General features: G+C 41.1%; 1 protein-coding gene across 2 annotated transcripts; it reads left to right on the top strand.

The window, feature by feature from the left end:
* The first annotated feature begins 237 nt into the window (after positions 1-237).
* On the top strand, positions 238-11,782 carry pithd1 (PITH (C-terminal proteasome-interacting domain of thioredoxin-like) domain containing 1). 2 transcript variants are annotated; one of them, XM_070898476.1, is made up of 6 exons: positions 238-450; positions 3,314-3,357; positions 5,480-5,557; positions 7,669-7,773; positions 8,970-9,078; positions 10,448-11,782. In XM_070898476.1, the coding sequence occupies exons 1-6, from the start codon at positions 268-270 to the stop codon at positions 10,547-10,549; spliced, it is 621 nt and encodes a 206-aa protein (XP_070754577.1). In that variant the 5' UTR covers positions 238-267; the 3' UTR covers positions 10,550-11,782. The 2 variants fall into 2 exon arrangements, with proteins under 2 accessions (XP_070754577.1, XP_070754578.1); XM_070898477.1 differs by lacking the exon at positions 5,480-5,557.
* The last annotated feature ends 2,436 nt before the right edge of the window (positions 11,783-14,218 follow it).

The following is a 14,218-nucleotide window of genomic DNA, read 5'->3' as shown; positions in this document are numbered from 1 at the left end:
TGCTTTGTTACTATTTAAATGAAAACATCCATTTCTGCTGCTTAAATCGGTTACCTTTGAATCACTCACTTCACTTGGCGTGTGGCAATCACCCTTCCCGTGCCACACTTCCTGTATAAAGATGGCGGATGTGCAAGTGCTCTATTCCCCCGCTGGACCCTGTCACGTGACCGCAGCCGAGCGGAAAAGCTCCGGTGATTCGCCGCACGACAATTGCGTGGACACAACTTACGGCACGGCACGGCACAGCAACGGGCCGGGGTGAAAATGTCGGGCCACGGGCACGGGCAGTGCCAGTGTGAGGGGCACCAAGACCCCGCCGATAGAGGCATGGAGTACGGCCTCTTCAAGAAGATCGACCAGGAGAGGTTGGAGTGCCTGAATGAGGCGAGAGAGGGCTCCGGCAAGCTGGTCTTCAAGCCGTGGGAGGAGAGGCAGGACCGGACTAAGGTAGGGCCAGCAGTGCCAGAGATACTGGCCATTATCGACAGGTTTCACAACCTCCATAGTTACAGAGCGACATATTACTGAAGGTAAATTGCTGATTGCAATATAGTGCTGGCCTGGAATCAAGTTCAGGCATTGACAGTAAATCTGTTATTCATGATGATAAAAGCAAAATGTGTAATGTATTATCATTGCCTAGAAGCTATCACGAGGATACCAACTGATTGTCATGAACCACCAGAGCAGAATTTCACTCGATAATTTAAGATCATTGGCAAAAAGTCAAGGGGCCAAAGGAGGATTAACGCAATGAGGTGTTGTAACCTGCAATTCATTGCCCTGAAAAGGTGGTGGATGCAGATTCAATAGTAATTTTCAAAGGAGGATTGAATATATACAGGGAGGAGTACTGATTAATTAGCTGAGGGAGGTGGTAATCAGCAGGAGGTTTGCTTGTCCATGAGACTTCATGTGGTCTGTCGTCAATGTTAAGGACTTACAGGTCCTCTCCCCGAATGCATACAATGGTGCCCCCATATCTGGTGGGGTTTATCCTGTTATTGGGACAGAATGTATCAGGGCTGGTGATGGTATGTCCTGTCCCACCAGCAGGAGAGAATTGGCTGATGTGTAACATTTTTGAAAGTATGACTGTCAGGCCATTGCTTTGACTGGTCTGTGGGACAGCTCCCCCAGTTTTGGCACCAGGCCCCAGATGTTAAGTGAATAGGACTTTACAGGGTCGACTGGGCTGAGTAGGCCAATGTTTAAATTCTTTATTTTGGCTGGCCAAGCAGTCATCGGTTTTATTTTTTGTAATGGTTTGATACAATAAAGTTACAGCAACAGAGATGTAAATTCTGTAAAGTAGTTGCTAAAATGTATAAGGATAGGTTTTCCATAATCAGTTCACTGCATACTGTGCAGTATTCATACTGCGCATTAACAGTTCTGCTGCAGTGGCAGACTAGACCAGAATATTATTGTAGTGCTAGCAGTGCTGATGAATGCTAATCAGTTGTGTCTTCAGAGAAGAAAATTTAACAAAACAAAATTTCCACGTGGGAGGGAAACAAAATGCACATGAATTCTGTAGATCTCATTGCAGTTTTTCATCCATCTTGGCATCTGAACAGTTGCATGCAGACACTAGAATATGATTTTAATTTTCAGATGTTGCAAAATATTCTTACTAAACAATGCTATCTTAAATGTGCTGAGTACAGTTATGTAAAGTCAATGGCAAACTGTGCATCTGTATATCCAGGAAAATGATAGTGAGCTGTTTCTTCAGGACTGCTAGGCAGAAAAATGTAAAAATATCTACTTATTCTATTTCATTTACAGCTTATGACTATATCTGAAGGTGTAACCAGGATAAAAATTAAATTGATGATTAGAATGTAAAACTTAAAGTACCAAATTTAGTCATCATCATAGGCAGTCCCTCGTATCGAGGATGACTTGCTTCCACACCAAAAAGGGATGAGTTCACAGGTCTTTCAATGAAGGACCTAATATTCCAGGTCCCGAACTGCATGTTGAAGGGTGGAAGATGCCTGTGCGTGGATTTTTTTAATGTGTGGTGTCCGTTGCACACCAACCACCACATGGGCTTGACAGAGCTAGGTCTTGGTCCAGTGGCAAGGATTAACTAAGACGATTGGAGACCAGCTCTGTTGCACAGACTGAGTGCGCACACATATAGCAGTGTGGGCTGGCCCGTGCTGCCCCTGGGCCCTCGCCTCTTCTAGGCCCCAGACTCATGCCTCTCCTGGGCCCCAGTCACTTCCTTCTACAAACTCTTGCCACTCCTTCGCCCCTCCTGCTGTGCCTGCCCGCACTGCAGTCAGCGACCTGACTTCACAGCCGTCACCCTCCTGCAGTGGTATGTCGCCACACGCTGCTCCCTCTGATGGCCCCGGCCTGCTGATGGTCTTGCAGGCCGGGACTGTGCCAATTGTACACAGCTTTGGTAAGACCATACACTATGCACAGTTTTGATCTCCTTATCTGAGAGAAAGGATATACTTGCCTTAGGGATTGACAGGGTAGATGCTGAGAGGTTGTTTCCCACGGCTGGAGAGTCTAGAATTAGGGGGCATAGTGTCAGGATAAGGGGTTAGCTATTTAAGACTGAGATGAGGAGAAATTTCTTTACTCAGAGGATTGTAATTCTTTGGCGTTCTCTGTCCCAAAGGGCAACTGATGCTGAATCATTGAGTATATTCAAGGCTGAGATAGATAGATTTTTGAACTCTAGGGAAGTCGAGAGCTATGTGTGGTGGCCGTTGCACACCAGCCATCACATGGGCTTGACAGAGCTAGGTCTTGGTCTAGTGACAAGGATTAACCAAGACGACTGGAGACCAGCTCTGCTGCACGCATCTAGTGCGCACACATGTTGCAGTGTGGGCTGGCCCATGCTGCCCCTGGGCTTCACCTCTTCTGGGCCCCGAACTCACGCCTCTCCTGCTGTACCTGCCCACGCTCCAATCACCGACCTGAGTTATAGTGATGTCCAATCCAGTTGCCCTCTTCACAGCTGTCGCTCTCCAGCACCAGCACGCGCTGTACCTTGAAGTGGTATGCTTCCGCACACCGCTCCTTTGAAAGCCCAGACCTGCTGATGGTCCTTGCAGGTCGGGCCTCCGCGCCGAATGCCGGGTCAGGCCTCCGCACGCATGCTATTAGTAAATTTAGTACCATATATATGTCAAGTTCGAAGTGATACTGTAAGTGGTCAAATAGATGTGCAGGATATTGGATCTAGAAAATTTTGAACAAAAGGCAATGCCAATCAGTGTAACTGAATGAAAGGAAACGGTTCCATTGTCTGATGTATTTTGTAACTTTTCTGTTGCAGTTTGTAGAAAGTGACGATGATGAGGAGCTACTGTTTAATATTCCGTAAGTACCATTTTAAAAAAAAAACACTCTCCTCTAAACATGGTTGCACCACCCCATTGAAATATAAATGTACATAGTTTTAAAGTATTTTGACAAGCATTGAAATGTTATTAAATATGTGTTAATCCACATGATTATGATGAATAGGTGCTAAGTGTTCTGTAAGTATAACAGAAAAAAGTTTACTGTTATCTATGTCAGAAATTTGAAGGTACATTAAATCATTGGTTTCATGACCTGCATAACAGCTGCAGGCAACAGGAAAACTGGTTGCAAGCTTTGTTAATGCTGCTGTCAACTGGTCTTTTGGTTATATGTAAAAGTGCCATGGGGACAATTTGCTCTCTGGTCTATTCCTGCTCCCCTGTAAATACATAGAAGTTACAACACGAAATCGGGCTAGTTGGCAGAACCAGTCCGTGTCAGCCTTTACCATCGACTAGAGAAAATAGTTCTAAACAGATTTACTCACCCAGTTCCAATATGCCTTTAATCACTTTTTCTTCATCCACCTGTCCATGGTTTATGCCTCAGCCACTAGTATAGTATTAGGCAGTCCCTCGTATTGAGGAGGACCTGCTTCAACACCAAAAAGGGATGAGTTCACAGGTGTTTCAATGAGGGACCTGACATTCGAGGTCCCAAATTACATACTGAAGGGTGGAAGATGCCTGTGCATGGATTCTTTTAACGTGGGGTGGCCGTTGCACAGAGCTAGGTCTTGATCCAGTGACGAGGGTTAACCAAGATGACTAGAGACCTGCTCTGCTGCACGGACCTAGTGTGCACGCATGCTCCTATTATCCATAGATCGCAGTGTGGGTTGGTCCGTGCTGCCACTAATTCTATAAGTGAATTCCACAGTCTCACAACACTCTGTATAAAGACATTTCTCTTGCTCTCTGATACAACATTAAATGTAAATGATTTAGAACAATGACCTCCCCTTCTTGACCCCTCAATTACTGGAAACAGTCTGTTTCTATCTACCCTGTCTCATTATTTCCTAAACACTTTTATATCGTCCCATAATCTGCATTGTTCTAATGAAAAAAGACCCAATTTTTCAAGCCATTGTTTGTATTTCCTCATACCAGACAGCATCCTCATGAATCTGAATTCTTTCCTCTCTAAAGCTTCAATATTCTTCCTATATTGTGGAGCTCAATACTGCACACTACTCACACTGAGGTCTTGTTAAGGTTTAATATTGGCTTTTATATTCTATACCTCCTGTAATAAATCCTAGAACTCCATTAAATGTTTTACAGCCTTATTAACCTGATGTACTGTACCCCCAATTCCCTCAGCTCTTCCACAACACCCAGCCTTTAGGGAAACACTTCCCAGCAGGTGAGCTTTGCGACTCCATCCTTCCTCCCTCAGCGACGTAATTGAATTAGGAAACTCTGAAATGTACGCACTTGCATTTCGTGCAATATTTAATTTCTGTTGTGCATTGAAATATAGGCTGTCTGCCACTGGGTGTCACTATTAAACTTCATTGGACAATACAGCCGAAAATGAACCTTGAAGCTGTAGTTAAACAAAGTGCTTCTTGTGACCTCATAGACCCCAAGAGAAAAGTCTGACCAGTTTATAAATCTCTACACAATCCAGAAACTGAATTGCAGCCCATGTCTAACTGCCAGCTTTTATTGTACACAGTAAAAATAACTTGCATTTATAACTTGAGGTTACTCACATCGAAACACCATCTTGGAATACTTTACAATGCAGAACAACATTGAACAGGTCGTTGAAATTAGAGTACAGGAACAAAAAGGTGTGAGGAAAGTTTGTAGACGATTTTTTTGAAAACAGGAAGGGAGTGTCCCAGAGGGCAGGGCGGAGCATCAACAATGAGGAACAAGTCAGGAGATCAAAGGGGACATGTAAGGACATGGGGCTGCACGCAGACACACACACACACACACACACACACACATACCAGTGTAAAGCATCGGATCTGAGCTTGTCTCAGATTCCAGTTTTTTTCAAACATGCATGTTTGCTTATAGTGATGTATGGAGGAGGCCTGCTGCACATCTACATTTACCAGAATGTGGCCCCAGATCTGCTGAGGTGTCCGAGTTGGTAATTATTCTCTCTCTCATTTTAGTTTCACAGGCACTGTGAAGCTCAAAGGAGTAATAATAATGGGGGAAGATGATAACACCCATCCATCAGAAATGAGACTGTAAGTGTCACAAGATGTTGTTTTTATTTTAAGCTGCTCAACATTACAATAAAAAATAACAGCTTCTAAAAAGTGGAATTGCATTTTAAAATCTATGTTGGGAAAGATGCACCTTAAGCTTTTTCTATGAAGCAGTCAATCATCAGACGGTTCTAATACTGCAAACATGTCTTTGGACAGCTAATCACTGGATACATTTATTAACTCTAAAATTATATTTTTAGCTGCATTACTGAATTGTTGAATGTGCTAAAAGTGATGGTTAACCTCACCAGAATGACACCAAACTTTAAAAATGTACAATCCCAGTAAACAAGAGGAATAGATTTTGGATGAGTACCATGACAATTGTTAATGTGTGCTATATTTTCAGAGCATTAATTTGGGCTATTCTGGGGATTGAAAATTAGATCTGAATAAATTACACAGCTGGGACACCATTGAATTACAAAACTGTATTCAACAGTCTGCCCACACAAAATGTTTCATCTTAATGCTTAGTGAATGACTGAAGTTACAGATTCACAAGAAACCATCAAGCCTAGCCCTTCCACAGATCATGTACAATTTAATTTATAGTGAACTTTGTGCACCTTGATAAATGTCCTGTGGGGACAGTTCCACATAGTTTCTCTTTCATTCCCCAAATCTTGTTTTTGGATTTGGGCAATGCTGAAAAGGCTACAATTATTGACCAGCCCTGGTTGCCTGGAGAAGGTATGGTAGGCCTTCTCATGGAATTGCGACCATTCTGTACTGATGGGAGTGTTGTGCTGGGAGGGAATTGCTTGGGTGTTGCAGTGGCGGAAGAGTGGTTTTGGGCTGTGGGAGTACTGAAGGGGGGATCATCGGCGGAGAGAGCATTGCAAGGGGGTTGCGGGATGCCACTGGAAAACATGCTATAGCGGTGTTCTCAACCATGACATGGAAATTGGCCATGAGTTCTTCAAAACGTTTGCAGTGTTTTTACTGTTTTTAAAGCTTTAAAGAAAGTAAGGTTGGTTCACAGATCACGACTGGGGACATGGGTGATCGTGGTTTTTGTCAGAATGGGGGAAGTGGCACTGGTGGGAGGGGTGGCAAGTGGGGAGGAGGCAAAGTATTGATAAGGGGTGGGGTTAGGAGCAGCAAATGAGCAAGGAAGGATGAGAATAAAGGCTGTTTATTAATTCTGCTTGGCCCCAGAAGATTTAATAAAAAGCTTTCCCAATATAGAGCTGGAGAAGCCTCTAAAGTACATACTGAGAGTATACTGTAAATTGGCAATTGTAACATAAGTGCAGCATATACTTTAAGTAACGCAACCTTCCTCAGCTCAGCTCAGTAAGCACTTGAACTTAAAACCAGTTCCTGGGAATGCCACTTTCATGTTCTTTCAGTCTAGGGCAGGATTCCCTCTTGTTCTTCAAGTGCTTAATGTGTAACTTTGATAGTAAAGGCAGAGTAACACTTGTACAACTTAAAGGTGGTTTCTGGTTATGGCCAGAAATATGGCTTTCCACGCTGTGGGACAAGCCGTCAGGTTAGAGTCTATTGCAGCACAGGCTGTCCGGTTGGGATGTTGAGGCTGTGGCAGCAGGAAGAGGGGGAGGCCAGCTCGGGGCAGCAGGAGATATAGTGGAGTGGGATAAGTTGTACACACTCTGTGTCATGGACCAGCTTGATTTTCTTCTATGTTTTCTTATGATTTTCTTGGATGCTAGTTTGGACGGGAAATATCGTCAGTTATCTCTTTCCCAAAGTCCATCTCCTGACACTCCGTCAGCCACAGTTGAGAACATTTTTAGTTGACCTCTCCCATGCTCCCAGAGGACAAACACTATAATAGAGCCACAGATAACTGACCGTGTCCTCTTGCCTTGCGACAAGCACTTCTACTGCCAACTGATTACAGTACAGCATTGATAATGATTTATTAAACTTTGCGGCAAGTTATAACTACAAGTTAAAGGAGGCTGTCTTGTGGCTCTTCGTAGATAAATAAGAGGGAAGAAAACTAAAGTAAGAAATGAATTTGGAGATTTTGTCCTTTTTAAAATATTTATACACAAAGGATATTCATTTAAGTAATGTAGAATATGCTAATCAAGTTCTTTTTGTTTTCTAATCAGGTATAAGAACATTCCACATATGTCGTTTGATGACACAGGCAGAGAACCTGATCAGGTGTTTCAGCTGAACCGAGATGTCACAGGGGAACTGGAATATACCACAAAGTATGTCCATTTTTGGTGTGCTAAAAAATAAAGGGGGGTGAAAATGGTCTTCACCAGTAATGCAAAACGCGCTCAGTAAATCAGCAGCCTGTCTGATTTTTCTAATGGAACAGTAAATCAAGCACAATGTAAAAATGGGCTGCCAATTCGCCATGAGCGCATTTTGCACGACTGGTGAAGACCAATTTCCCCCAATCCATCTCAAAATCTCTTAAACTGGTAAGAATATGGAACTGAAACTAATTACACGTTATTCAAAGTTAATAAATGATGGTCCACAGGAGAAGATTATTTACCAAGTTTTGGTTTTGCCTGATAATGGATTGTAGATAAAAATAAGTTTCTTCCATAATTTGCACAAAGTTCCAAAAATACATTAACAATGTTTAGCACATCCAGTTGTCTAGCAAACTATTCAAGGATTTTGTCAATGTTAGGTGTTTGTTGCTTTGGTAGTATAGTGGGTTAGCACACTGAGCTTTTACCTTGAGAACTTGGGTTCGAATCCAGACTGCTTAGATGGAAGCCTATCTAGTACACCTAGGTGAAATTAATTGGGATAATCTCAACCCAGTTACTGCAACAACAAAAAAAACTGCTGAAAATTAAGCACCAGTTGAAATTCATTCATAGCCCATTAATATTTGCAATTTGATACGGATGACAAATCAAAAGTTGGTGGCAAACAGTGAATGTAACCAGAGCAGTGGTCCTACTGCCAGAGGCAGTGCACACGAGCAAAGTAGATAGTCTTAGCCTGCACCTCCAAAAACAGCATTTGCAGTTAGCTGCTTGCCATCGAAGGTGGCCAAAAACACATCATTGCCAGAAGGGTGAGAGCCTAAAATACTCCTACCTCCTTCCTTGCAGGCCAGCCAAACAATTTTGCTATCACTGTCATGTACAGACCTTTTCCAAGTGGTATTGAACAACATGATCACAATAGTTAATTAGCTAAATGGCATTCTTTTACATTTGCAAGAGCCATCAACCGATATTATAATAGTGTTAAAGTTCTACCACTTGTTATAGAGACCATCTTATAATTACCCACTGACACCTGCAGAAAGTGGTATCTTGAACTATTTGTACTAATATCCCCAATTAGTAACTACACCAGCTTCTATACATTTTTAACATTTCTATCCAGTTATTTTTTATAATTCATGAAGGTGTTTAACCTTTTTTTTTTCCAGGATAGCCCGTTTCTCCAGTGTTCACCATCTTTCCATTCACATAGCCAAAAACTTTGGTGCAGAGATTTCAAAAATATATTATGTAGGATTGCGAGGGGAGTGGTCAGAGGTGAGTCTGAAGGCACAATAAAATTAGCTTTGAAAAGTTAAAAATAATTCACTGGCAAGAGCTTACATTACTCTTGGAGTGATATTGTACAGAAAATATTGATCTCGATATGATGTGATTGAGAGCCTTTGGAAAAATGCAAGATATTTTCAGTGAGCTAGTGCTTAGTTCAATATATTAAAGTAATTTCACTGAAATTTTTTTTACAATCAAATAAAATACTGTATGGGTGATATTTTCCATGTACATATGTGAATATCCTGATTCTTCTCCCCCATCTCCTGGAAATATGACTAACAACCAAACGTCTTTAATTTCCTTTACCTGTTTATCTCTAAATGTTGTTACTTTCATCCTTCCTCTCCTGGATGATATGATTTCCACTCATAGGGGAAACTAAAACTAGGGGACATAGTCTCAGAATAAGGGGCTGTCCATTTAAAATGGAAATGAGGAAGAATATGTTCCCTGAGGGTTGTAAATCTTTGGAATTCTCTGCCTCAGAGAGCTGTGGAGGCTGGGTCATTGAATATATTTAAGGCAGAGATAGTCAGATCTTTGAGCAATTAAGGGAGTGAAGGATTATGAGGAGCGGGCAGGGAAGTGGGGAGCTGAGTCCATGATCAGATCAGCCATGATCTTATTAAATGGCGGAGCAGCCTACTCCTGCTCCTATTTCTTATGTTCTTGTGTAGCAGTTTTGGATGAGCTGAAGTTTGTAGAAAATCAAGGGTAGGAGTTTTATTTTTTTCCCCCTTCTTTTTGATTAAATCAGCATTGCAGTTAGCACTATACTGCCTCTAATGTTTTAAGAATTAAAATCACGCTATTTTTGGGGGGGTGGAAATTGGGTAAAATAGTGACTGAAATCATCTCGATGCTTGGGCTCAACTCTTAGCCAGGTAGATGGGGGTGAAAGCCATCTGACATCTGTGAGGGGCCCTATGTTTGCATAGTTTCAACTCAGTTTCCAGTGGCTATGGATTCACAACACAAAACTTTGCCATAGTTTTGCACTAAATTGGCAGCATAACTTATTTAGACAGAGCACGAGGATGGTTGGGTGCAAAATGAAAATATTACATGAATACATTAACCTTTTCTAAAGCTGGAGTTGAGGCACGTTACTGAGCCAAATTTTTAGATGGCTTCTCTGTGTAATCCAATTTGTGCTTTACCTGACCTGGGAATACTTGAAAGCGACACTGCTTCTGAAAAGTGTGTCTTCCATGCCACTAACATCACGCTCTTAATGAACAGAAAAAATTGTATATTTAAACAAAAATTTCAGAAAGTAATCCTCCTGATAGAATTAAGGAACAAAAGCTCTGCAGCATGTAGAATAATTTTTTTTCCCCTTTTTTGACAGGGCCGCAGACATGAAGTGACACTTTGCACATATGAAGCTTCTGCCAATCCTACAGATCACAAAATTGACCTCATCACTCCTCAGACACACTTCATCGCTTAAAATGTGGCATCTGATGCTATAGCATGCACAAAAAGGAAAGACTGCACTACCAGGAAGAAAGCACTGCTAGAATATCAGGAATTTCTACAGTAAATGTCCAGTGGAATAGACTGGTATAATATATAAGCTCCATATGATTGCGACTCTCTTGTAAATTGTAAACCATCAACGGTGTGGTGAACAGAAGATTAATAAGGAGATAACATTCGCTGTTTAAATTGGAGTCTGCAGTTGCTGCTTTGATTCGTAAATGTTAAAATACTGATTTTGTGACTAAATAGAAGTAGCTGGCATATTGATATTCTCAGTCTAAAATAGGATCTTTTCTATTTAAAAGAAATACCTAATTTTGATTTTTCATAAACAATTTATAATATATATTTGGCAATGAATGCTGCAAATCTGAGTCCTGTGTGCCTCTCTCAAAATCCACACATCAGAATAATCCATTGCTTGTGATGTTGCTCTGTTCCTGTTAGTTGGTTCTGGGGTAATAATTTGGTGTACAAGAACAACCATTTAAAACCTATTTTTATGAAGTATAAAAAGGCAAAAAAAATCTGTTTAGGAATAATTGCAGTGCTTAAAAAAAGCACACCATGATGTCTATTCAAGATTACTAAAATCTGTGCATCTGAGATTGGAGACCTCATTGATTTTTTTTAGTAGACAGGGACTGAGTTTCTTCAGAGTCCAGTAGATCCTTAACTCTGCTTTTTGAATGCCACAAAGTGCATAAGCGGATGTGTCAGTTAACTTGAGGTTATTATAAAAAGCGGACTACAGTAACTCTCGAACATTATCACAGATCAGTAACACAGGCAGCACAACCAATCTCTGAATTCAGCCCAAAAATGTATTGATTTAATGAATAAAATGATCCACTAACATCCTTATCTATCCTATGTAACCTGCTATCCGTTCTTTCCCCTTTCTGCCTGCAAGTTGCTGCTTTTCCCATATGGCTTTGTCCATTAGATTAGATAGCCATGGACATCTTTGTGGCCTTTGAGTATCATTCAGGTGAATGGAGGTTTACTGTACAGCTTGAAGCTGATGTTAACATGGACATAGTATGAATTGATTGGATGGTTTTTGTTGATATATCCACTTTGCTTGAACTATTCCGTGAATATTTTCCAGATTTTGGGTTTGCTACCATGATACCGGAGAATGCAACCATGGTTTTAAGGAGAAAATAAATAAAACATGATTGCTGCTATTGGACTGACAGTGTGTAATCCTCTCGCCTCTGTTTTTGAAGTTAATAGTGGTTACATTGAAAATTACTTGGTTAATGTTTGCTGCAGAATATTTTCTTTCAAAGCTGTATTAATTGACTTCCAACACACAAGAAACAGAACAGATTATCTTGTGTGCATGCCTTGTGTATGCAAGAATGTGATGGAAATAGAATGTAAACCAAGGAAAGGAAAATAAACCCCTCCACCTGTTTATGTATATCTTAATAATAAATGCCTCACATCATACCTACAGCCAGCCTGAGACTGTCCAAAACATTTAAATCTTTTATACTGCTCGCTCAGCTAGAATTGTGGCCTCTAATGGGTTGCTGCAGAGCTGACCGAATTCATGGCAAAATCTGCAGTAAAACAGCTTCATGACCTCCAGAGGAAGTGAAGACAAGTGGCTTGCAGCAGGGGAAATAAAATTGAATCCTTAAAGAGAAAGTCCCTATCTTAAGAAACTGGTTGCAGTAAGAAACAACTTGTGGTTATTTGGCACCCAAAATGTAAAACATAGGTGCTTCACTAATCATTTTTTTTTCAGTTTTTCCAGAATGTTCCCTGCAACCTCCACCTTTTCCTCTTCACAACCTCCACGTCCGGACTTTTCTTCCCGTGACTTTCTCTTTTTTGGGGCTGCTTTATAGTAATACCTGTAGAATGTGGCTATGGAGATAAAGATTCTAAGGTGCCTGATTTGGAAAGTAGCATCTGACCTTCAGTGTGATTCATTGAGCCCCAGTACTGTAGATGAAACCAGTGGTCTGACTGGTTGATGAGCAGTGCTACTTGTGTTTGTGACCCATACAAGTTGGGATCAAATCTTGTGTAGCAGAGGATGTGGTATCCTATTGGTATGCCTTTATCTAATGCAGGGTAATGCACATTTTAAATTTCTAAACATAGGGTATTCATTCTAGAAAGGTGTATCTACAATATTTAGCCCATTTTGCTTCGGAGGATGAGCACCTGTTTCAGGAGCAGATCGCCATTGAAACATTACTAGAAACGAGTCTAGCAAATTGAACATGCATCATAGCAATCATTTTCAAGAAAGGAATACCCATGTTTGTGTCCTTTCAGAAGAAAAGGAGATGCCAAGAGCCAAGGTATAGTTGAACTGCTTATTTTGGATGAGTAATCCATGGTAGGAGTCAGGAGATACTACTTTAGCCTACAAATTACTGCTTGTGATTTTAATGTTTTAAAATCTTAAAATGTGATGAAATTCCTCTGCTTTTTAAACCAGTATTAACCTATTTAAAATACACATATTGATGTCTCTTAAAATAGCATACTTATGAATGTTGTATAAATCATAGGATTATACAACACAGAAGGAAGCCATTCGGCCCATCATGTCTGTGCCAGCTCTTTGGTAGAGTAATTAATTATTCCCACTCCACTGCTCTTTCCCCAGAGCTTTGTATTTTTTCCCCTGCAAGAATTTATCCAATTCTCTTTTAAATGTTACAATTAAATCTGATTCCACCACCCCTGCAGGCAGTGCATTCCAAATCACAACAACTCGCTGTGTTTGGAAAAAAAATATATGTTTCCTCACCTAGCCCCTGGTTCCTTAGCCTATCACCTGAAATCTGTGTTCTTTGGTTAACGACCCTTCTGCCACAGGAAACAGTTCATCTTTATTTACTCTTGCCAAAACCATTCTTGATTTTGATTGCCTTTATCAAATCTCCTCTCAACCTTCTCTGTGCTCCAAGGAGAATAACCCCAGCTTCACCAGTCTCTCCACATATCTGCAGTCCCTCATCCCTGGTACCATTTTGCAAATCTCTTCTCCACCCTCTTCAAGGCCTTGACATTCTTGCTAAAGTGTGGCACCCAAAATTGAACACACTACTCCAGCTGAGACCTAACCAGTGTTTTGTAAAGGTTTAGCATAACTTCCTTGCTTTTGTACTCTCACTCTATTAATAAAGCTCTGGATCCTATATGTGTTTTTAACAGCCTTCTCAACTTGTCCTGCTACCTTCAAAGATTTGTGTACATTTCCCCCCCAGGTCTTTCTCTTCCTGCACCCCCTTTAAAATTGTACAATTTAGTTGATATTGCCTCTCCTCATTCTTCCTGCCAAAATGTATCACTTCACACTTCTGTTAGATTTTGTCTGCCCATTTCACCAGTTTGTCAGTCCTCCTGAAGTCTGTTACTATCCGCCTCATTGTTTACCACATTTCCGAGTTTTGTATCATCTGCAAACTTTAAAATTATGCCCTGTATACCCAAGTCCAGGTCATTAATATATATCAAAAAGAGCAGTAATATTGACCCCTGGGGGACACCACTGTATACTTCCCTCCAGTCTGGAAAAACAACCTTTCACCACTGCTCTCTGCTTCCTGTCCCTTAATCAATTTTTGTATCCATGCTTCCACTGTCCCTTTCATCCCAGGGGCTT

Source organism: Pristiophorus japonicus, chromosome 14 (genome assembly GCF_044704955.1).
Source record: "Pristiophorus japonicus isolate sPriJap1 chromosome 14, sPriJap1.hap1, whole genome shotgun sequence".
NCBI lineage: Eukaryota > Metazoa > Chordata > Chondrichthyes > Pristiophoridae > Pristiophorus > Pristiophorus japonicus.
The sequence above is the reverse complement of the archived record's forward strand: the minus strand, read 5'-3'. Positions and strand labels throughout refer to the sequence as shown.

Bases quoted from the DNA above. Each gene is read 5' to 3' on its own strand.
- pithd1 (XM_070898476.1), top strand. From the start codon at position 268: ATGTCGGGCCACGGGCACGGGCAGTGCCAGTGTGAGGGGCACCAAGAC. The intron at 451-3,313 runs GTAGGGCCAGCA...TTTCTGTTGCAG, and splicing joins AGAGGCAGGACCGGACTAAG to TTTGTAGAAAGTGACGATGA. The intron at 5,558-7,668 runs GTAAGTGTCACA...TTTTCTAATCAG, and splicing joins CATCCATCAGAAATGAGACT to GTATAAGAACATTCCACATA.